General features: G+C 32.5%; 1 protein-coding gene across 1 annotated transcript in view; it reads right to left on the reverse strand.

Moving 5' to 3' along the window:
• The window catches only part of LOC145256348 (vam6/Vps39-like protein), a 248,094-nt gene that overhangs the window by 108,002 nt on the left and 113,594 nt on the right, over positions 1-26,498 (reverse strand). The window contains exons 21-22 of the mRNA XM_080115165.1: positions 26,284-26,386; positions 15,295-15,340 (exon numbers count right to left, since the gene is read on the reverse strand). Of these exons, the coding sequence (XP_079971291.1) occupies positions 15,295-15,340; positions 26,284-26,386 (149 nt within the window). The remainder of the gene's footprint in view (positions 1-15,294; positions 15,341-26,283; positions 26,387-26,498) is intronic.

The raw sequence follows: 26,498 nt of genomic DNA on the forward strand, positions 1-26,498 counted from the left end.
GAAAGACAAATGGTGGGGAAGTGGTTCACCAATGCACACAAAAGAAAGCTGAAATAGGATTGTTAATCAAGGTGTGGCAGTGATTAAGATAACAGACCGGACAATAGAGGTCAATATATTTAGAGCTATGTTTGGTGACAATTTGTGACGGTCTTACGGTTAATAAACTTTTCAGAGAGAAGATTTTATGATTGAAAGGACATTTCCAGCTATTCTGTAATTTATGGAAATCTTACGAAAATGAGGATAACAGTTCACGAATAAATAAATAAAAATTACTCATCTATCCTCATCTTCATAGTTGTTGTTTCATGATGTTTTGGCTAACTTATCCTCTGGTCTTCTTCAGGTTGTTAACCACGACGGGATAGCTGGGATTTATTTTGAAATCCAACAGCGTCAAATCACTAGACATGATTGTTTTTAAATGCCATTTGCCATTGTAAACAGTCAAGACTAGTGATGTTAAATTTCGAAAGAAATCACAGCTGAAACATGTATGCACATATATAGCCAATAAGGTTTGTCTAAATATATAAAATTATACAATAATACAACTACTTGTTACTGAGCACTATTTTATGAACACGGTAGTTTCATTAGATTAACATCTAGGAAACAGCAATACATGTTTTGTATATAAATATACACAATAAAGATGTTTTTCTAAATTGCCAGATATATATATTTAAAATTAGTTAAATATGGTTAAATTTCTGCTCATTTTTACATTAAATACAAATTCCGATTAATCTCTATTAATCCCTTTTGCATCAAACGGATGCCATAATACTTAGTTTGCTGCACCTTATTATAACAAAAGTCCATACAACATTTCAACTACATCGGCCCAGTAGTTTCAGAGAAAAAGCGGAACAGACAGACTAAGAGAAATACAACAGATATATATATATATATATATATTGCACTTTTCATAAATCATGTCGATTCTTGTTGAAATGATATAAGCGGATGTGTAAAAACATTTTATGTTTGAATTTCTCGTATAATTTTTAAATAAATATTATGTTGGCTGCCATTTCCTCCATAATAGATCTAAAATTAGATTAAATACTCTCAAACACAATGTATGAGTATATATATATATATATATATAAAGTATGAATGAAAAACTGTTGCCTTAATATACCAATTTCATATATATATATATATATATATATATATGTGTGTGTGTGTGTGTGTATGTGTGTGTATGGATTGGTTGGTTGTTTTACGGCATATCAACCCTTTTTAGGTCATTTAATGCCGATCCAGTGATTTTGAAGAAAAAGTTTTTAATAGAATATTTGGGGTTTTTTTTTCAAAAAAGTTTCTATTTAACCCATAGTTGGGACCCTAACAGGTACTACCACTCCGGGTCAGAGTGGACCTGGGAACAATGGCAATTAAAGGGTGGCCTTACACTCCCCAAAGCCCACAAGCTGGGGCCCTCACCATCGGATATAGTTTAAGATCATATCCAGGACCGTGTGTATGGAAGTTTTATTCACCTGCAAAAACAGTTTATGCCTCCGTTCAGTCTTGAAAGACAAAGGATACCCCTTGTAGGAGCAGCTGCACGTGTAATTGTGAGGCAAGGGTTGTGCAATCCACAACCCCACCTCTCCTGAATCGACACTGTTTGAGTCCAGTGGCAAGGAGTAGTCCAGGATGACTGGAAACAATGCCGATATAAGCGGAGAGCCTATTTAGCACCTGGAAGTCCCAAACGGTCACCCATTTAGTACTGATCAGGTTCAACATTGCTTAACTTTGGTGATCCAGCAGGAGCCAGTGTATCAACGTGATTACGCCGTGCAAAAACAGTACTAACATAATTTACAGTATATCCTTAATATTTCAAAATAATATTAAGTTTTATTTTCATTACAATTTAAAAAAAAAAAAATGAATTGCTAACCCATCATTATATAAGTTAAGATAAAAACAACCAAAAACTTAACTCAATCTCATTATAAACTTATTTCAACCCAATAGGGCCTTTTCAAACGAGATTAGTTGAGATTTAATGTCAGACTGAAGAATGATAAAAACACACTGCTTTGTATTTACTCAGATGGGGGGGGTACTTCTTAACTTCTATATATTCCAGTTTTTTGGTGTATTCACTAGTGCCAAGTGTTCTTTCGAATATTTCTTTGTTAGCATAATTGTTTATGCAAATGTTAATGTATGATGGGGTGTTGGATTCTTTGATATATTATTTATATGTCCCTTCTGCAATGTCCAAATAATTAACGTCTTTGCAATTAGGGGTTATATCTATTTTAAGTCCTCCTCCCTTGAGGCTTGCATTCACAAATACTCCTTAGAACTAATCGAAACAAAGTAGAAACATTTCTTTCAGAAAACTCCTTGAATATTCTAGCTCTAAGAGAAACCAAACTCCTCAATCTCCTCTTATCTCTTTAACATGACAGGTTGTCCTCGATGTTTGTACGTCTAAACAATATGATATAAATGCGGGTGTACCTCAGGGGTGGATCTTTGGATCTTTATTATTTCTGATATTCATAAATTGGCTGAATCCCAAAAGCGGGAGATACAAAATTTATCATTGTCATTCATCCACATGTGGACAATTGAAGACAATTGAACAGATTCCACGCATTTTAAACTGGTGCGTGGAGTTCTCATAGAATGAAGAAGGATTGGTATTATTATTTCAGCAAACAACAGTTGTTTTTTAAAAAAAAACGATTAATGGGCTGATGTACACGAGTCAAACCCTAAATACAATGTTTCTAAATGGATTTTGTTATTTTTATTTTTTTTTTTAATCTTTGATAACCGCATCAAGCATTTTTTTAATTAATTAAAAGAATTTTTTTTTTTATGCATCTTGGCTTTTTGTTTTTCTTTTTTTTTTTTTGCACTTTTCCGGTCATCTTTTTGTATTTAAGCACCTATGTTACTATGCTGAAAAATATAGTTGTTTGTTATATCAAGTAAAAAGAGATAATAAATGCTCGCCAGAAGGTACATTTTGAGTTGAAACATATACAAGTTGACTTCTTTGAAATTGGTGCTATTATAAAAATTTATCTATTTATATAAAATAATCCAAAAGGTGCAAAGTTAATGCAAAAAAAAAAGAACAAAGGGAACCACAAAGATCAAAATTCTTTTTATAAAATAAAAAAAAAAGTTAAATTCACAAAAATTGTTCTAAATACATCAAGAGTAAACGTTAACCAGAAAGAACTTTTTCATAGAATTGATTGTAGAGCAAAAATTGGAAATAAACAAAGTCGTGCAGAACTTTAACAAAACCATTTTTGTTGTAATCATTGTCTGAACATGTATTGCATGATGCGGTTATCAAAAATTATTAAAATAAAGTGTGGCAAAATTCATTTTGAAAAAACATGGATGGCATGTTCAACATGGTAGCTGGTGCCTATTTGGCAATGGGGGTTCGATTTGTGTACGTCAGCCAATTAATGTTTTTTTTTTACTGTAAATTGTTAGGTTAAAGTAAAGTTGTTTTTTGTTTGTTTTTGTTTTTTTAACAAAATTGGCAGTGTTTGGGGGTTTTTTTCTTGTAAACAGAAGTTGTTTTTAGATAAGAAAATATGAATGCTTTTTTTTTATTAAAACCATAAATTGTTACGTGAAAATACAGAAAAGTTTTTTTCCAAGAAAATTTACAGTACATATGCATTTTGGTACCATGCTGAAATAATACTGTTATTATTTTTTCAGCCATTCTTACCATGGGGAGGGGAGGGTGTTTTATAACTATTCTGTGCTTCCAACTAACAATTTATTTAAAAAAAAAAAGATATTGTGAAATTTAAATTTAATTTGGAAAAACTATTTAAAAATAGCGCAGTACCAAAAATACATAAGCACAAAATTTACAAATTATTTGTCGACAAATTATACAAAAATAAACAGAAAAATTCCCCCCATGACCCAAATACTAATTAAAAACTCACATTTTTTTAATACAAAAAACAAAACACTTGATTTAGCGTTTCAACATTTTAGCAACACTCGGCTTAATCCAGTGATGTAAACTCGATATTATGACCACAAAAGTACATTCAACAATAAAAAACACTGTATGAAAACAACGCTAGCAAATAAATACTGGGAACTCTCAAGGAAAGCGGACATTCGCCGGTAGTCGAATGGAAAATAATAAGACAAGCTACCACGTGTAGGGACCTAGATGACCCATATAGATTATGCCTTCATGAAAAATTTGCTATCCTGTACTTTAAAGAACCCCAAGATCTATTAAACTGTAGAAGAGAAATAGTAAACAACTGTGTTCACAAGATAAAATTTACTCTAGGATAGCGATACAAAATAGTTTTAAAACTAACAAAAACAATAGAAAATAAACAAATAAATGAATTAAATAAACATGAATATACATAAACGATCACACATATATATATGTATATATATATGTGCATATATGTATGTATGTATATATATATGTATATATATATATGTACATATATATATGTACATATACATATATTTATATATAAACATTAAAAAAAAACCTAACCTAGATTTAAAACAGATCAAAAAAACTAGATATCCAGGCTAAATAGAGCACACACAAAGGAGCAGGTCAACCAGAGGTCAAATAGGCCTTTGTCCGATAAGTGCATGCTCATTGGCTGATAGGAAGGGCGCGGGGGATACTAGAAAGCTGATTGGCTAACTAAAATCTCAATAGAAGATGCGTATATAAAAACGACAAACAACTACAAAATTTGCACATAGGCCTGAAGAGTCCTAGAGTGGATGAAACGCGGAATATTCAGTGTAGCTTAATCGCCATATATATTTTATAACTTACTAACTAGCTCTACCTACGTATTGAGCACTTTTGAAGTAAATACTTAAAGTTTACACAAAAATTTATACTTTCATATATTAAGTAGTCATATATATATATATATATATATATATATATATATGAAAGAGAATACATATGCCGAATTAGAAGAGGAAATTCCTCCCAGTCAAAAATCTTAGAATCTGTTCCAGTTTATACCCTAATTTAATTATTTTCCTTATCAATCCACCCTTATAAGTGGAGGGTTAGGGTCATGCATGACTAATTGGGTCAGAGTCAAATTCTAATTTCTTCCTAGAAATAATAAAACAATCACAAATAAACGCAAATAAATAAAACAGAAATGAAAAAAAAAAAAAATCGAAAATTTCAAATTTGTTTTGGTTTGATTTTGTTTGTTTTTTTTACATTATGTTTTGTTTTTTTTACATTATGTTTTGTTTTTTTTTACATTATGTTTTTGTTTTTTTTACATTATGTTTTTGTTTTTTTTACATTATGTTTTTGTTTTTTTTACATTATGTTTTTGTTTTTTTTACATTATGTTTTGTTTTTTTTACATTATGTTTTTGTTTTTTTTACATTATGTTTTGTTTTTTTTACATTATGTTTTGTTTTTTTTACATTATGTTTTGTTTTTTTTACATTATGTTTTGTTTTTTTTACATTATGTTTTTGTTTTTTTTACATTATGTTTTTGTTTTTTTTACATTATGTTTTTGTTTTTTTTACATTATGTTTTGTTTTTTTTACATTATGTTTTTGTTTTTTTTACATTATGTTTTTGTTTTTTTTACATTATGTTTTTGTTTTTTTTACATTATGTTTTGTTTTTTTTACATTATGTTTTGTTTTTTTTACATTATGTTTTGTTTTTTTTACATTATGTTTTTGTTTTTTTTACATTATGTTTTTGTTTTTTTTACATTATGTTTTTGTTTTTTTTACATTATGTTTTGTTTTTTTTACATTATGTTTTGTTTTTTTTACATTATGTTTTGTTTTTTTTTACATTATGTTTTGTTTTTTTTACATTATGTTTTTGTTTTTTTTACATTATGTTTTGTTTTTTTTATATTATGTTTTGTTTTTTTTACATTATGTTTTTGTTTTTTTTACATTATGTTTTGTTTTTTTTTACATTATGTTTTGTTTTTTTTTACATTATGTTTTGTTTTTTTTACATTATGTTTTGTTTTTTTTACATTATGTTTTGTTTTTTTTTACATTATGTTTTTGTTTTTTTTACATTATGTTTTGTTTTTTTTTACATTATGTTTTTGTTTTTTTTACATTATGTTTTGTTTTTTTTACATTATGTTTTGTTTTTTTTACATTATGTTTTGTTTTTTTTACATTATGTTTTGTTTTTTTTACATTATGTTTTGTTTTTTTTACATTATGTTTTGTTTTTTTTACATTATGTTTTGTTTTTTTTACATTATGTTTTTGTTTTTTTTACATTATGTTTTGTTTTTTTTACATTATGTTTTGTTTTTTTTACATTATGTTTTTGTTTTTTTTACATTATGTTTAAATTTATATTTCCATTTACTTGCCTTTCCATGAAGGCAAACTTAGAAATACTGTTGATTTTTAATATAAGGAGAAATTTAACGCCCCAAAAAGGGGCACTTTAAATTGAGAGAAAAAAAAATTTTAATTTCACCAATCCAAAAAGAAGTTCTCCTTCACTGATCGAGGACAGGACAAAGTGCAGTATCAGAACAGATACTACACATTGAATTATTTGCTATATGGCCATCAAACGTGTGCCGAGTGGATTCGTCAGAATAAATAACACACTACTCGGAATCAAATCCGGATTCCAAACTCATGCTAGAAAGTTAATTGTACAAATCACAAAAAGGTAGATGCTTTTTAGGAATAGGTATCCATTCATAGTTGTCACGTAAGTAGTTATGACTATGACCAAATCAAGTTTTGACTTTTGCCGAAATCTCTACTAAAAGAAACTTTGTGTGTGTGTGTGTGTGTGTGTGTGTGTGTGTGTGTGTATGAGTTTGTTCCCTAGGGACTTGAAAACAGCTTGGTCGATTTTTATGCAATTTCACACGAACATACTTTATGTGCCTGGCAGTGTTTTTAGGTAGGTTTTGTGTCGGAATGTCTTTGATAAGCATTGATAATCGAAATAATCCAATGAAAGAAGGAACAGGCGATTTTGACCAAAGTTAACATCTTACACAACCTAATATCACAAGTGCATTTGAGCTTTATTACCACACAAGCCAAAAGGCTGAACATATAAAATCAACAGTAGGTTCTTTGGTATGACAAAGGCGTATTTGAAATGAATTTTTCTATTTAGAGCACAACTAAAGCATGATACTTGACTTTTGCATTTTAAACTTTAATTCTAGCCATTACATAAAAATAATTTGGTCCCGTTGGTACCTCCACTATGCAACATGTTCAATTTGGTATCCCACTGTGCAACATGTTCAATTTGGTACCCCACTGTGCAACATGTTCAATTTGGTACCCCACTATGCAACATGTTCAATTTGGTACCCCACTATGCAACATGTTCAATTTGGTACCCCACTGTGCAACATGTTCAATTTGGTACCTCCACTATGCAACATGTTCAATTTGGTATCCCACTATGCAACATGTTCAATTTGGTACCTCCACTATGCAACATGTTCAATTTGGTATCCCACTATGCAACATGTTCAATTTGGTACCCCACTGTGCAACATGTTCAATTTGGTACCTCCACTATGCAACATGTTCAATTTGGTACCCCACTGTGCAACATGTTCAATTTGGTACCCCACTGTGCAACATGTTCAATTTGGTACCTCCACTATGCAACATGTTCAATTTGGTACCTCCACTATGCAACATGTTCAATTTGGTATCCCACTATGCAACATGTTCAATTTGGTACCTCCACTGTGCAACATGTTCAATTTGGTACCTCCACTATGCAACATGTTCAATTTGGTATCCCACTATGCAACATGTTCAATTTGGTATCCCACTATGCAACATGTTCAATTTGGTACCCCACTGTGCAACATGTTCAATTTGGTACCCCACTGTGCAACATGTTCAATTTGGTACCCCACTGTGCAACATGTTCAATTTGGTACCTCCACTATGCAACATGTTCAATTTGGTACCCCACTATGCAACATGTTCAATTTGGTACCCCGCTGTGCAACATGTTCAATTTGGTACCCCGCTGTGCAACATGTTCAATTTGGTACCCCGCTGTGCAACATGTTCAATTTGGTACCCCGCTGTGCAACATGTTCAATTTGGTACCCCGCTGTGCAACATGTTCAATTTGGTACCCCACTGTGCAACATGTTCAATTTGGTACCCCACTGTGCAACATGTTCAATTTGGTACCCCACTGTGCAACATGTTCAATTTGGTACCCCACTATACAACAATACTGCCAGTGGGAACATAAGGTGCTACTATTTGAAATTGTGTCTAACGGACGACTGTGGGGAATTAAACAGCAAGATGTCTGTTCACATTACATTTAAACTTCTGCATGTCAATGCAGTCGTTTAAACAAGAAACTAAGAGGGAATTCCGTCTAACAGTCCAAGGGAATAAATAGAGAAAAAGGTTTCTTGGCATCTAGAGAGAACAGTGAAGGGGTGGGATTTTGATGCTTTTTGGGTTAGTTAGGAGGATTATGTATACGTCGATGGGGCACAAGTGCTATGAATTCATTAGAGCAAATTCTATTAAATGCAAGAATTCATCAAGCTACCACCACAGCAAAGAATTTTCCTTTTTTTTTTTTTTTCTTCTGTCGACTTGCTTCCTGGTAGACTACGACATTGTTGTCTTCAGCTCTCTTAGGTAACCAAATTCTGACCATCGTTTCTAATCCTCTTGTAGAAAAATTCAAAACTCACAAATCCAACATACAGTCTTATTAATGCTTATCCTCAAACTTATTTTTAGCTTTGGTAAATGCTGACTCATTGGCATTAAAAAAAAAAAAAAATGGTACTTATGCAGATTGACGACCATACTATCATCAGAATTTTCTAGGCAATTTACGTAAAGCACCAAAACGTTGAGCCAATGGAATTGCAGCAACCAACAACAAGCTTTACTTGGTAGCGTATTTTAAGTCTAATGTAAACAAATTCTTGCTGAGCCGCCCTCTTAAATCAATTTCTCTACCAATTACATTCATCATCACAAACCCTCTCAGTGTTTTACCATCTATATCTCCAACCAATTAACCCATATCCTCACGTGACCTTTGCGCCTCCTTGATAAGTGGTTACTCCTTTGTAAAAAAAAAAAAAAAAAAAAAAAAAAAGAATCCACCTTAGTGAGTTTTTTAATGTCAATTTTGGTTCTTATGCAGAATAAGGATTGTGCAATCGGCGGAAAGTAGTTGAATGTTGAAAAGTGCCGAAACACTAAACCAATGAAATTGCAGCGGCCAACGTCATTTAAGAAAACATTTATGGTTTGTTATCCCTATTTTCTTCTCCCCACGAGAGCAGAATTAGACACAAGGTTAGTTTTTAATGTGGGGGAAATCCAGCTATCCAAAGAAGGGTACTCTGGATAGGAACAAAAATAAAAATTGTCTCAGTCATGAAGGATTTCTCCTCCACTGACCGAAGACAGAAAACATGAAGCGTAGCATCAGAACAGATACTACACTGTGATCTTAGCCCAAAGGCCAAGAAAAACAATTATGATTGGTTTATCAAAAAAAAAATTAAAAAGAAAAAACAATTTCATCTTGATTTGAACAAAATAAAAAATCATAAAATTATAAAAAAAATTATTTTTGGTTTGCTATTAGTTGTTCCTTATACAATAAATATTTATTTATGAAACTTACCTTACAATGAGTGTTTTTTTCTTAATTTGAATTTTCTTAATTCATTGTATTTTCTTCAAAACAACAAAGAATACTGTTGTAGTTTTTCTGATTAATTTTTAATTCAGTTATCTCCGTAATAATAATTTTCCAATGAAAGAATTTAGTCAGCGTTTGCACAAAATAAAAATTTAAAAATCGATAAAAATTTTGTTCAGCACTTTCCAGCATTTTATGCAAGCTGCTCAGAAAATTCTGACAATAGCACAGCCCTTATTCTGCATAAGCACCATAAAAAATATTTTTTGAAAAGTAACACACTCGTCTAGCCAAAACCACTATCAATAATTTCCCACACTCTTTATCTGTGCCTAAACCTAAACGTAGATTCGATGAACAAAACTTCTTTCTTAGAACTGCACGCCTGTTTCCCAGCTGACTAATTTGATTGTCTTCAAGTCCAATGTAAACAAATTCTTGATGAACCGTCTCCCTAAGTAATCCAATTTACTAAATTTCCACTACTTATGATTACTACGCTATAATCCCATTGACTAATGTATACGCATTAACCATTATCCTCGAGTGCCCTCCAGGCCTTGATAAGTTGGGATTCCTGTGTAAAAAAAAAAACTACCCACAAGGAAAGCAAAATTGATTATGATGTTATGTTAGCCAAAACTGAGGTTTTATTGATTTGAGAATGACTTGTGGAAAATACTTTAATGGGTTCACTGTCGGGACAACTAATCCTGTTGATTCTGATGTCGTAGCAGCAGCATGCATCATAGAACTGCAGATAAACTCTTAAATAATGTAGCATTGTGTAATAAAAACTATTTCCATGGCAATTGCCATTTTTATCACCATGGCAACATACTCCTGAGATAAGCAACTTCATAATAAAGCTAAGTAAGACGCATCAATTATTGAATCATCATTACAAAATAAAAGTAAATAAAATAATAATTTAGAGAAATAAGAAAATAACTTTTTTTTTTCTTTTAATTGCAAAAAAAATGATCTGTCATGAGACAATACTTCTAGTCATTAGATCCTCTTTTTTATTTGGTGGGGGTAAGTGTAGTATTGGTTTTGTTCTTATGAACCAACCCTTCCAAGTATTACCTCCTTCTTTGGGGAGGACAGTGTAATATATGTTCATTCGCTTAACATGGTGTAGCAGATGAAAATTGCAATAAACATAAGCAGCAGTGAATTCTTGCAGCTGGAGATTTTGAATACACTTCCTTCCTGGTTTGTCCAATCAGAAGCCAGCTCTCAGTCATGTGACCGAGTTTATAAAAGGTTAAAGGGGCAACACACTCTCTTCCTAGATCTTGGACTGACAGCAACTCCAGGTGGAACCCCCCCCCCCCCAACCTTCAATTTCTTTCTTGGGACTCAACAGAACTCACCCGGCCTTCGGGCTCTGGGTTCAACAAAGATGTGAATACAAACAAACCAACATGGCTACCTCCACACACGGACTTCAATGCGGTACACACACACACACACACACACACACACAAACTCTCTTTCTCATCCTACACATTTCTAATCATTTGTGATGCACGTTTCCATAATTACTTTAAGCAAAGACATGCATGAACTCTTTTCTCTTTCAACAGGCGCGTATAATCATCAATGTCTCCACACAAAAACTCTTTCCCTGATGAACCAGTTTCCTTATCACGACTAACGAAGATAATAAAGCCGTTAGTAAAACATAGGAGAAATCCTCATCTTTTTATTCTGCATTTTCACGACTCAATGTTATGGCGAACATGCAACGTTCATGGACACTTTATTTTACAAAAAATATGCATCAACGGACAATCTCAATTAACGTTTTAACCTCAAAGTTGTTTTTAGCTTTTATACATGGCAACTCATTGGCATTAAATAAATAAAATAAACTCATTGGCATTAAATAAATAAAATAAAAACTACACACAACGAAGAGCAAAATCAAATGCAATGTTATGTTGGCCAAAACTAGAGTTTTATGGATTTGAAAATAACTTGCGGAAAATAGTTCTGCATATTAACCCTTGGGACCACTATCCTGTTGATTCTGACGTCATATCCACAGTATGCATAACAGAACTGCAGATGACATCTTAAATAATGTAGCATTGTGTAATAAAAACTATTTCCATGGCAATTGCCATTTTTATCGCCATGGCAACATACTTTCGAGATACGCAATTTCTTTTTTTTTTCTTTTTTTTTTACATTTTCACCCCAAACAAGGCACATTGCCACTTTGGTGTAGGGGGCTACTATTAGGGGCAGCAACTTCTGGGGTACTGGGATTTGGGCAGCAAGATGTCGGTTCACGTTGCACTTGAACTTCTGCATGTCAGCACAGTTGGGGAAGCAGTGGCCTGGAATGGAATTCCAGAGTTCAGCGGTTCTGGGGAAGAAACTACTGGAGTAGAAAGATCTTTTACATCTAGGGATCTCTACAGTGTGGGGGTGGGATTTAACTACCTGTCGGGTTTGTCGAGGGTGTCTACATCGTGGGGGCACAAGTGTCTGCAGTTCGCCAGAGCATTCACCATTAAAATACTTGTAGAACAGGCAGAGGGATACAACATTACGTCGACGGGACAGAGGCTGAAGCTTAGATGCTAGTTCAGGGCCTATCAGATTTGCGACTCTCTTTTGAACCTTGTCTAGGAGCGAGAGACTAGTAGCAGATGCACCAGCCCAAATATGACAGCAATACTCCATACATGGGCGAATGGTGGCCTTATAGATGTACAGGATACTTTCGGGTGTTAGTAGTTGTCTAGCACGGTAGAGAGAGCCTACCTTCTTCGCAGCGGCCCTGGCAACGCTTTCAATATAATTGTTCCAACTCATGTTTCCTGTGAACGTTAGGCCAAGCAGTTTGAAAGATGTACTTCAGATAAAGAGTCAGTTTCACAATAAAGCTAAGTAAGCAACATCAATTGATGAATCGTGAAAAAAAAAAGTAAATAAAATAATTGCAAAAAATGTACAAGATTTGTTGAAATTATAAGTTTATGATCTAAACAATGTGGAATTTGTGTTATTCCATCTGAAAGAAATGGTAACTAAGGGAGGGAGAAGAGTTTGTCCTTTTAAATGACTCCTCGGAATGGATCAGGACAAGAGAGCGAGTTTAGAGCTAGGGTGAGGGAAATATGATAGCTAAAGATAGACACCACCCTTGCGGGGTTTTTTGTTTAGTTTTTTTCTTAAATATATAATATGTAATGTACTTGCAATAACCCTTATCCCTGAGTGGCTTCCGGGCCTTGATAAGTGGTGATCACTGTGTAAAAAAAAAAAAAAAAAAAAAAAAAAAAAAGAAGCCAAACATGACTTCTGTTGCCGGGGTTCAAATCTCTCGACTGGCGTTAATCGTGACACCCTGCACTCATGATTCCCAAAAGGATGAAACACTAGTGTCTGTAGGTATTTAATAATTATTACAGTAAATAATTATAATAACAATAATTATATATATATATATATATATATATATATACACACACACACATCTAGTCTGGAAAGTTTTTTTCAAACTATAAAATAAAAAAATAAAAAATGTCCTTCGTTGAAACATTATTTTGTCAGTAAGTCAATTAATCTCCCATATCGCTGAACGCTTTTACTTACATGAACAAACAATAGTACCAATGTTCTTAACAGGATCATCAGTTGTTTTACCGTGAACCAGTTTTGAGGATTTAAAAACAAAATAGTATATTAAATCATGGCTTCCCATCAGTATTGATCAAACACCATCTCCCTCAAAACACACAAACAAAAATATTTTTGATACTGGAACTAATTTTTTTTCCTCTAGATTAATTTAGGCTAACCAATTCATGTCATTTAAAAAATATTTTGTATCTGTGTCATCTGTCCCTTTCTCCACAAATTAATGTGCCTTTTTACAAACTACTGTTTTTATTGTTTGGTTGAATCCATTCTACTTTTTTTTTTTCTTTTTTTTTTTTATTACATTTTCACCCCAAACAAGGCAAATTGCCACTTTGGTGTAGGGGGCTACTACCAGGGGTAACAACTACTGGGGTACTATGTAGGGATTTGGGCAGCAAGATGTCGGTTCATGTTACACTTGAACTTCTGCACATCAGTACTGTTGGGGAAGCAGGGACCTGGAATGGAATTCCAGAGTCTAGCGGTTCTAGGGAAGAAACTATTGGAGTAAAAAGATCTTTTACATCTAGGGATCTCTACAGTGTGGGGGTGGGATTTAGCAGCCTGTCGGGTTTGTCTACTACTTATCATTTATATATGTGTGTGTGTGTGTGTGTGTGTGTGTGTGTGTGTGTGTCCTTCCAAAGTAACATATCTCTGACCAGGTCTTAATTTATCCCTCTTTCTCTCTAAAGTCCATTTTTATCACGTCTGCCCATGCTTGCCTTGGTCTTCCCCTATCAACTGACCCTGCTACTTAAACTGTTGCACATCTATTAACCCAATTCTTTTAACATTATAAATGGAATGCATAAGACGGTAATTTTGCTATTCTTTGTGCCGTTTCTTCAACATCAAATGAGAAAAGGTCTCTTATGAAATTGTCAAAATCAAGGAATTTTGCATAGCTGCCATTATGTTTGCATGTAAACTAGTTCTTTAGTATAAATAAAATTCCTTGAATTTTCAAACTTATTATTATCCAAAGAAAATTATCATCACTCCCACCCATGAAGTGAATGTGATCATCTAGCATTGCTATGAATCAATCAGGACATGTACGAGATATATATATATATATATATATATATATATATATATATATATATATATATATATATACACACAGCGGATGCAAAAGTATGTATACTGTATTTTTATTAAAAGAAGTCACTATTGTTTCAGCATATTACGTCACTAATTTTAGTTTTGCACACACATACACCCGTACATATATATATATATATATATATATATATATATACAAGCAAACAGTCAATAAAACATGTTAAAAACACTTTGAAATGAGTTAAAAACATATTTAATCTGAAAAGGAAACACTAGATAAGTGGATAGTCTTTAATCCGCGGAGTTTCGAAGAAATACTTTCCTTCTCATCAGAGGATAGGAATTAGCAAAATGTGGGATCGGATTTTGCATTCAAAAGTATTTGATGAAACAACAAGTAAGTCAAAGATCTTACTTGAAAACAAAAAAAGTGAAGCAGAGGGAATATGGTTTAGAAAAAGGGGATTAAACGTGAATGAATAGTCTGGTGGAAAATAAATAATCCAGTGGTGGTAAATACTGTCACTGGATTTTTTATCTTAAATCAACGAACATGCCATACTTATATATCAGTTGCAATTATTTTTACTATTCCCCGTCCCCTCCGCTAAAAGAAAAATATATTAAATATATTAATGTAAACATTACAAATTAAAATATTAAGCAGATCGTTTAGTCTTACTTTTTTCTATAATTAACATAATTCATGGAAATTAGGACCCGGGTGACACCAGATAACCCTGCTAATTTTATACAATTTTTTTTTAATCTAAAAGATAAAGGAGTTTCTTGGTATCAAAAAAAGGTTTGCAACAACAAAAAATAGCAATGTCGAACTTACATCTCTGCTTCCTTCTTTCTTGTCGTCATAATGATTTATACAATATCTGCAACAAAAGAACCACAAGTTTGTTTTTTTAACATTTTTTTATACATTTTTCTTAAACATTTTTGTCTTAGACTTTTTAATAAATTTTTTTTTTAATAAATTTTTTTTTTAATAAATTTTTTTTAACATTTTTTTATACATTTTTCATACATTTTTTTTTAATAAATTTTTTTTAAACATTTTTTTATACATTTTTTTATATTAAAAAAAAAATTGGAAATAAACAATATTATATGCTCCTAGCCCAAACCAATGTGACTCTCTCTCTAACTCTGTCTCTGTCTGACGCTATCTAACACTTTCTGTATGTCTGTCTCTCTGTCTCTCTCTTCTCTCCAGATTTCCCTGTCTTCCATCAGCTGCCTCATACCTTCAAAATCACAGTTGGTGTCATGTACAATTTGCTGGATGTACGTGGATATAGGTCTTCCTATGCTCGTGTGCCTGTGCCGTAGAGTTCACAGCAATACATTTCTCACCAGCTATTGCTCACTCCTCTGGCAGTGACCAGCAAATTGTAAACATCACTCCATGATGATAGTAAATACGGTTGCTACTTCGTAGGATGATCTTGCCAAGATATATTTAATACTGTTCATAGCATACGGGTGTATGTGGGGCCTAGTTTTCTTTCCAATCTTTTGGTGAGTGTCCAGGTTGTAGCACCGTAAATAAGGACAGACTCCACCACTGCTCTGAAGAACTGCCTTCTCAGTTTGTCAGTTAGACTTGAAGTCCATACTGACCTAAGCTTATCCAATACAGTGCATGCTTTTCTTCAAGACAGAAGTTTGGAAGAATATTGTTTCAGACTCTAAAATGCTTCCGTGTTAGATGAATATAAGGGAATGAATTTATGTAGCAAGGAAAAATAATAGACGAGGCACAACAAAAATGCGTCTCTTTGCAAACATATTTGCACCTCATGTAAAATATGCCATAAATTTCACAAACCCCAAAATACATAATAAAAATAATCATTACATACAGTGCTACGGTGCACCACAACTTGTCAAAAGTGCAAGTGCAGAGAATAATGTACAATCGTTAGGGAAATGAATAGTTTTTTGTTTTTTTTACATAGGCATCACCACTTATCAAGGCCAAGACGCCACTCGAGGATAAGGGTTAAAGAGTATACAGTAGACAATTGGACAATATAGTAATCGTTAGTAATGGAAATTCGGTAAATTTGTTAACTTATATGAACTGCTCATCAAAAACTTGTTTATGTTAGACTTGAACACAACCATATTGTAGTCAGCTGGAAAGCAGGAAAATGGAAGACTATTCCACAGGCGTGCAGTTCTAAGAAAGAAGCTTTGCTCATGAAATCTACGTTTAGGTTTAGGCACAGATAAAGAGTGGGGGAAATTATTGATAGTGTTTTCTGCTAGATGGGTGTTTCTTGTGAAAGTTTGGCGAGGAGGGGGACCATAGATTGGAGATCAGCCGAGCACTTGCCATGAAAATAACAATAAAGCAGAGACAAACTCACAACATCTCTTCTGTAAGAAAGAGGTTGCAGAGAAGAGAAAAGGACATAGAAGGACATTTCTATTGACGCAACATCGACAATCGCCTACAATCAGTTTATCCAGTATTTTCTGGGAACTAACAATGTAACAACTGGATGGAGTCGTGAGATAACATGTATGGGGGTGGGTATCAGGTTTGGGTGAATTTTAGGAAGCATGAGGGTTTTAAAGGACGCAGTGTCATCCCTGCAGATAATTTGTTTTACATTTCAACAACATGAAATAGCATGACAAAATGTTGTGTGAAATCTACATCAAAGGTGAGATGGTTTTGTCCGTTGAAATTCTCCCTGAAACATGAAAGCTTTAAATCCTTATTATTTTGTTTAAAAATGTCAAATTTTTATCTCCTGTTTTATAAATAATCTGTTCAAAGTTTAGTTTTTAAATTGTTTATTTTAAATGTCTTTCTAGTTCTTGAAAGCAATTAGAAACACAGAAAAGGTAGTTCTGAATCTCGTCCATTTTTCTTCTTTCATGGTTTACATAAAAAATGTTCATATGTTTAAGTGAAAAGATATCATCTCTCTGACTCTAGCTCCATATCACAACATTTGAAGGGACATGGTTGCCACCATTCAGAATTTCGAAGAATTATGGTAGAAAATACAAGAGTATTGCAGAGTGAGAGAAATGTAAATAGGCTAAGAATACTCGAAGCATTGTACATTAAAACAAAGAAGCCTCAAATAAATAATATTAATTATGAGTGCAGCCGGAACGTTTTGAAATGTTTGGGATGAATTTTTGAATATGTATATATGTGTTTGTATTTTTTTTTTTATTACATTTTCACCCCAAACAAGGCACATTACCACTCTCGTGTAGGGGGCTAATATCAGGGGCAGCAACTACTGGGGCACTATGTTGGGATTTGGGCAGCAAGATGTTGGTTCACGTTACACTTGAACTTCTGCATGTCAGTACAGGTAGGGAAGCAGGAACCTGGAATGGAATTCCAGAGTCTAGCGGTTCTGGGGAAGAAACTACTGGAGTAAAAAGATCTTTTACATCTAGGGATCTCTACTGTGTGGGGATGGGATTTAGCTCCATGTCGGGTTTGTCGAGGGTGTCTATGTCGTGGAGGCATAAGTGTCTGCAGTTCATCAGAGCATTCACCATTAAAATACTTGTAGAACAGGCAGAGGGATTCACCGTTTCGTCGATGGGACAGAGGCTGAAGCTTAGATGCCAGTTCAGGGCTTATCAGATTTGCGACTCTCTTTTGAACCTTGTCTAGGAGCAAGAGACTAGTAGCAGATGCACCAGCCCAAATGTGACAACAATACTCCATACATGGGCAAATGGTGGCCTTATAGAGGTACAGGATACTTTCAGGTGTTAGTAGTTTTCTAGCACGGTAGAGAGAGCCTACCTTTTTTGCAGCAGCCCTGGCAATGTTTTCAATATAATTGTTCCAACTCATGTTTCCTGTGAACGTTAGGCCAAGCAGTTTGAAAGATGAACTCTCAGACAGGGAGTCACTGGCCATTGCTATTGGTGGCAGAGAAGGTTTCTTGTAATTATTGAAGGAAACCAGTTTAGTCTTGGCAGCATTGAATGTGATCATCCATTTATGTCCCCATTCCACTACAGATTGGAGGTGATCCTCTAGTGTTTTTGTTATTTCTTTAGTTATGTGTTCATTTGTTTTCCTGTCATGCCTGTTATAGAGTGTGGTGTCATCAGCATATATATCCATCTCAGAGGCAGTTTTGTCGGGGAGGTCATTATTAAATATTAGGAACAATAGAGGTCCAAGGATAGACCCCTGAGGCACTCCCGCATTTATATCACACTGTTTAGATGTACGACCGTCGAGGACAACCTGGATTTTTCTCTTATCTAAGAAGGATTTAATTATGTTAAGTGTTTGTATATATAAATGTGTTTAATATATGTAAAAAAAAAAAAAAAGTCTGCCCACCTGACTTGTAACAAGCTACCACGTGACTAGGAAAAAATGTATATATACGTAAATTAAAAAAACAATTTCTACATTTATTTCTACAATATGCCTGTGGATGATAGAAGTACTTCTGTCGAAAGCGCTCGCAATTATGGATCCAACATATACAATTTCGAGAAGAACATAAAAAGGACTATTCGAAGATTGGAGAAGATAAAAAGGGAAATTGTAAAACAGAATAACTCCGTGCTATTCAATAATATTTGTCTAAATATATATATATATATATATATATATATATATATATATATACACATGTATTGAAAAAATTTTAGTTTTTCAATTGTTTATTTTAAATGTTTTTCTAGTTCTTCCATATGATGGTCACTTTCAAAATAATTAATATGTTCCTTTTATGAGCACAAATAAACTACATTGATTTCTGCTGGTTAAATTTTATATCAAGTCAAAAATGATTTTCAACATGATGAGCTAAGAAAAAAAAAAGTTTGATTTTGAAATGCTTCTTTTTCGGAATAGTTATGTTCTTAATAAAACACGTTATAATCAAAATATATTTTCTTTTGTCTATATGCATTGTTAGAATGGTTTCATTTAATAAAAACATATCTGAAAAGTTTAAATAAAAAATAGATTCATATTTGTTATATAAAATAAACATCAAAAGTATTGTATTTTAGCAAAAAATTCTGAAGAAAAAAGAACAATTAAGCTCAGATTAAGAAAAAAGAATTCTGAACCCCGATTCAATGGAGTATTTGTAATATAAGATAAACATTTAAAATATGCCACATGTAATTTTAGCAAAAAATCAGAGAAAAAACAAATTACATCTAATATATAAAAGGCAAAACGTGTGTGTGTGTCTGCCAAAAACAGACGTGTCGGAACCTGATCAAACTGGCATAGTTTTCATGCTTAATCTTTCGGATGACAAATATCGAAAAATTGGCCAAAAACATTAATTCCTCACTCCCAACCGGCCAGTTTTTTTACAAGGAGGGGTCGGTTTTTGTAAGTCAACGTTCCCTTTTCGATTAACTACACTTAATTTCAACGTTCGCAACTTCTGGTTGCGCGATGGAAACATCAGCTAAGACGTCAGGTTTTTTGTTTTTTTGTCCTCCTTAGTGTTATGGGTTCGAGCCTGCCTGCCTACTACCACTTTTTTTTTTTTTTTTTTTAACATCTCTCTCAACTCCGTTGTTTTGATTATTATTTTTTTTTTTTTACTCAATATACCCGGGCAACGCCGGGTAACCTGGCTAGTTTTAAATAAATGTAAACTTTAATCAGAAGGGACTTCTCTTTGGTATACACTGGCATGATTTCTGCTAAACAGAAAGCAGAAGTCAAAATAACACGCTAACGTTTTTTTAAATTTAACCAAAACTGACTTTGGAATCTAGAGAGAATGCATTCTTTCTATATAGCCAATTTCTCACGAAAGAAAACTTGCTAGTCTTTCTCTACTCTATTGTTATTTTCATGGTAGGTGCTAAACTGATCTATTCGCAACTTTTGTTCCTCTCTGTACAGTTGTGTAAACTTTGCTCATCGTAATTCTGTTTAATCATATTTTCTTCTCCATTGAATATCATTAACCTGTTTAACATCGTGTTGTTAAAAACAGTCACTTCCGTTGGAAAACTCAATTTCAAAGATATCGATGATTTTAGTCATAAATATAAATATTGAACCAAGAAAAAGAGAAACCATGGAAGATAATCCGATGTAACAAGGGGAGATAATCCGATGTGACAAGAGATTATCTGCTCTTGATTAAAATTGATTCTTTGATTAAATGACTTTTTATCAAAGAAATCAAGCTAATCTTAATCGTTTTTTATAATAATAAACGAGACATTGGTTATCAAAACCAAAAGCCACACAAGGATAAGGATTAATAAGATGAAAAGATTCTCAGTTAAGTAATGACGAATATTATGAGAGGATTGAAAATGATGAATGCAATGCACAAAATTCTGTAATAGCGCATGTATGAGCACAGTGGAAAATAGCAGCAGCTGTAAGGAAAAAATAGACATATGCAAATTATGAAACGTGCATTTGAAGAAAGAGAAAAAAGAACAGCATGTGCTCGGTAGAAAAAAAATCAAAGTCAAAGAAAATGGATGGGTAAATGTGAAGGCGGTTGGAAGAAATAGAAGTGCGTGCTAGATAAAACGGACAGGTGACAGCAAGAGACATTTTAGGTGGTGCCCAAAGTAACGTTATTAAAAATGTTTTGTAGAAAAGAAAAAATGCCGACCTGGATTTTATTTATTTGTTTTATAATTTTATTTTTAAGAATTACTAAAGTAAAATTTTATTTTTATGAATTTCTAAAGTAAGGTGTAATGGCCAGAGTAATTGTTCATGAAAATTTCATTCGATGTTAGGAAAACAAAGAAAGGAATGTTTCATATGCAATTGTGGAAATACTGCTAATATCGTACTGAACAACTGAACAGACAACCATGAGGTTGAATTCACTCAATATTATCTGTATCCAATTGGCCATGTGCTCAATAGAATTAGTTTTAAAGATTAACAAGAAAAAATGTGACCCATTTAGTCACCCATTGAAATTGGGTTAGATAATTTGAATAAAGGGAAAAGTCAGGTATAAAAAAGGTTAAATATTAAAAAATGAAAAGATATAATCCAAAATTAGTCTTTTTTTCAATTATGTTTGCTTATTTATATCAGATCAACTCTTTATTTAATGCTAAATCCAATCATGTGGAATAAGTCGTCTTCAAGTCCAATGTAAACAAATTCCTGATGAGCCGTTCCCTTCAGTAATCCAATTTGCTAAATTTACACTACTAACGATTACTACGATATTGTCCCGTTGATTACTGTACACACTTTAACTCTTATCCTCGAGTGCATCTGGGTCTTAATAAAAAAAATTTTTTTATGTTTCATATTTTCAAATATTTCTTCATGGTGTTTAATTTAATTGTTTTGGGGGAGAGGAATGTTATTCTTGACTTTGCAGAACATGATTGAGTTTTGCAAAGAGAAAAGGAAAAAAAAAAAAACAACAACATCAAAGTTGGTGCATTTTTGGTCATAAAGCCAGTATCTTCAGACAACCTAATCTGGTAGCCGCAGATGCCCAAACAAGTATTACCACTCTGGAACAAAGTGGACTTGGGAGCAATGGTAACTAAGGAGTAACGCCATATTCCCCACTGGATGTCTTTTAAGGTCATACCTACGACAATCTTCTAGGTTTTTAATTATGATGATGAGCAGAAGTCTGAAACTAAAAACTTAGAGTCTCAATGCTGTTGTGCCTCAAGGATCTGTTCTGGGTTCAACTCTCTTCCTTATCTTCATCAATGATCTGCCAAATCACATTCATATGTGCAGACAACACTACCATCTATGACAACACTTCAAGGGCAAACAACTAAAATCTCTCTGAATTACTCTCCTTCGACCTTGAGCATGTGGTGCAATAGGGCAGGTTGATTTGCAACTTTTTTCAGAAAATCACCATGGCACTGGTGATGATAGTTGGGATTTGATGGGATAAGAACATATACCAAAAATCAGATCCCTATCTTGAACAGAAAATTGAGCATTTCATTTTAAAAATCGTGTAAAAAAATGCTGAGAAATCCTTCATTTTCATAGCATTTTACACAACACTGCCTTTGAAATTTCACTATTTTTATAAACAATCCAATTAAAATTGATATATTTATATGAAATACATTGAAAGAAAAATAAATACATGAATTATAATTTTAATTATGAATCACAACTAGCAAAATATACCAACTTTTACTACATTGATTAAACAAAAATTGTAAAAAAAAACTAATTAGCAACTAAGTCTTTTAAATTTCACAATTTAAAAAGATATGTGAAGATGTATTACACAATATAACAATTTGATACAAGTTACAGAACCATGTATTTTAATTTTTTATTAATTGCAATAATATAAACTGTTATAATAGAACTAAATTGTTCCGTATAATTTCCTTTTGAGGAAAATGAATGTCTACTTTGCTGGCACAATGATTTTGTAATAATGTATCTATGTCTTGCTTCCTGCCCATATACAACTTTTTGAGAAAAATCAATCAAATTTGACCAGTGTGTGGCTGCAAAATTGATAGCAGTAATCTTTTTCGGTCTTTTTTTTTTTTTTTTGTGTGAGTTGTTCACTATTTCTGGAAAAAACCACACACAAAAAACAATTATTTGAAAACACTTATTTTTTTATATTTTTTGATGTAATATGAATAAAACTGACTATTGTTTGGGTAAATTAATAAAATTTAATGAATAAATATTTATTTACCTAATCGACAAAATCGTTTGAATGCCCTCTTCTCTCACATCCAATTCATCTGAGTTTATCACTGATATTATGATATTTTTCGGAAATAGTGCAAAAGCACTATATTTTGAATTGTTTAAAACAGTAATTTGGATTTCAGTTAATGTTTTGTTCTCTGAATCATATTAAAATATACTGTTGTTGGTTAAAAAAATTATTATCGGTTTTGATCTCAAACCAACTAACTGCATACATTTGGATGATAAATTTGACCAGAATGTTTAATTTAATATCATAGTGTTTGAGGATAAACACCTCTGGTCCATAAACACATTAACCTTGTGGCTTATGTTAGCCATCTTGCTTGATTCAAGGGTCCAATTTTCTAAGCTGCACATCTTAGATTAACTTCTCCACAAGAAATGCCAACAGCATACTCAAAAAATAGCCTCTGGTCTTCACACTTAAATTATTTGTTTCTTCTGCTGTCAGATAATGATGATCGGGAGGGACACTAATTTTTTAGAATTTTACTTGAAGCAAATCTTGATGATTATTGATACAAAGTTTCCCCAAAGGACCAGTAAATGTTGTTAGGCTTTTTGTTGTTCCATCAATTAATTTAAAAATTTCTCAAATGGCAGTTCTATTGGAACCTGAAAATTGCAAAATTTGCATGTTTAATAATAGAACCAGATTACATAATAAATACCAATACATTATTTTATTTTCCACAAAAAAGGAATATAATTGCAAGTGAATCTATAGAATTAATTTTACCTCCTTGTTAGAAGGACAAGTGCAGATTATGTGACTTGTTTGACAATTTTCTGTCTTGCACTTTACTGCAAAGTCATCACATCTCAAGACAGGAAATTTACAGCTACAAGAAAATATATCAAACAATCTGTCTAGCTGTTCCTTCATTTTTTTCACTTTGGTTACTGCAAGAGATTTCCTGTCAATTTGTTTGCCCCTCTTATAGCAAAATATATTGACCTTCTGTCCTATATAACATTCCCCCAACAAGGGAAATTGTGGATTAACTTACTTGCCAAATACTAATTAATTCCTTAGCAATTAACATAAAAATCTCACTACTTTTTAAGTGGGGATGACTGTTTTCGAGGAAATAACTAAACTGGATGACTTGTCGTGAAGTTAGGGGTGCTGTTTCATCCAAATGACAAGGTGGATCAGCAAATTTTGTGAACCACGGATTAAAACTGAACGTCGTGCTTTTACTGACATTCTAATCTGAAAAGTAAAATAAATGGATTATAACTGAAGGAAACTGTATTAGGCTATCTTCCAGTTTCATATGTAAAAAAATAAGGGCTAGTTATAAGAAATAATGAAAAACTTTGTAGAGTTGAATTAGATGTATTGAAGAGAGATGACCAAACCAAATCAGAGGCATAGTAGTGTTTAGTTTAGATATTTTTTAGCAGATTTTAGCTCCACCTTCGATAACATAAATTTATCCATAAAGAGATTCATTCTTGCTGTAGCTGTGCCATTTTAAACGAGTGATTAGTGTTTGAAAAACCAGTGCTTGTGTATCTATGTTACCATGCTATTTTTAATAGTATTTTCAAGTTAAATTTAATTTTTATGAAATCTTTGTTTATTAAATTCTTAGGTGAAAGTACAGAATAGTTACAACACAACCTCCTATTCTCCCCATGTTAAGAATGGCTTTCTAAATAATAAAGTTATTTTAGCACAATACAGATGCACAAATAACAAAAACCTTTAAAGGAGTTTCCTTGTTTACTCATTAATCTTTGTGGGTTATCTGATTTTAAAACTATAATTTTGGAAGAAAAATACTGCTTAAAAACAATTACTCCCTAAAAATAAAAGAAATGAAAATTTGAAACTAATTTTCTGCAAAGTATTTTTTTATTAAGTATAAAAACTTGAAAATTTACGTGGTTATGTTTCGTAAAGAATCTGTAGAATAAAATTGTATGGACTATTTTTTTTTAATATAAAACTGGAGTATTACCATATTTTAATAAAAATTTCAAATAGAATTTGATGTGAAATATTAGGTTGGTGCAAAAATGTTTTTGACGTTCGTTTAAACGTCCAAAAAATGCCATTATTTTTGCACCAACCTAATAGAAAAACAAATTAAAAAAGATAAAACAAATATGTTTAAATTTCCTGCAGACACTTGAAATATATATTTTAAACTTTTTCGTTTTACCTTTCGAAATAATTAAGCCTAAATCGTAATGTTTTCAAATTAAATAATAAACAAACGTTAATTTTCAATATCAATAATGAACGTGTTTTGTGACGGTAAAATCTAAAATGTTTCCACCCCAAAAAGTTCCTGAAATGAAAAAGCGAACTTTGGTTGTTATTATTTAAAAAACATAATCTTGCCTTTACACTTAATATTTATTTTATTAATTCATTATCCTCACTCATTTTATTTAAAAATGTAGTTTAAAACATATTCTAAATAATGATTCCATTTTCTTAACAGAACGGATTGTTTTGATGACGGGACGTTCTTGACAATTCACTGAAAACTTTTAAGCAAAGATAACGATTTTGAAAAAAATATTTTGTGCCGGTCTTTTTCTATGTCAAACCCCAACTATCATCACCATTGCCTCACCGGGGTTCCAAAATAGACCTGCCCTAGTAGTGCAATGGGGTAAAAGGTATCTGGTTAATCGTAATGCATCTAAAACCAAGCTTTTATCTTTTCACCATAAATGCTCTGACCCCCACTTGACCCCAATTGATATGAATGGCTCTCGTCTTAAAGAAGCTCCTTACTTTGACAAGCTTCTGTGTCTGACCTTCATTTCTGACCTGAAATGGAAGACTTACCTGTTGCCAATGTTGCCGGAAAAAATATTAAAATTGTTATAAAAAAAAAAAAAAACATACACGCACAAAATATTTTCTTGATCAGCATTGCCCCAGATGAACAATATTTAAAAATTCATCTCTAATCAATTTTATGACTCACAGTTCAGTTTGAAAATTCTTTTGTGCAGACTTACAAGTTATGAACTCTTCTTCCAAACATTATAAATTTACTAAAACGTACAGATTCTCGGAATGGTGTGTGTATTTCATAATACACTATACTAAAAAAAAAGGTGAGGATGTCAGTCATCTTAAAAATATCAAATACGTACTCTTCTGCTAAGCGGTGATCTTCCAAAACGTGGACGTAAATGGCCAATGCCTGCTCGTGTCGCCCAAGTCGACCAAGGAGGATAGCTCGTTCTTCATAGAAGTCTGCAAAGAAATTAGTCAACGTAATTATTCCGTATGCTGTTACACTATCATAGAGAAAATTATTCAATTGCGAATATTAAACGTTGTTATCCCAAGGAAAAATTAGCAATAT

This window comes from Euprymna scolopes, chromosome 32 (assembly GCF_053919585.1).
Source record: "Euprymna scolopes isolate OS-2025 chromosome 32, ASM5391958v1, whole genome shotgun sequence".
NCBI classification, from domain to species: Eukaryota; Metazoa; Mollusca; class Cephalopoda; order Sepiida; family Sepiolidae; genus Euprymna; species Euprymna scolopes.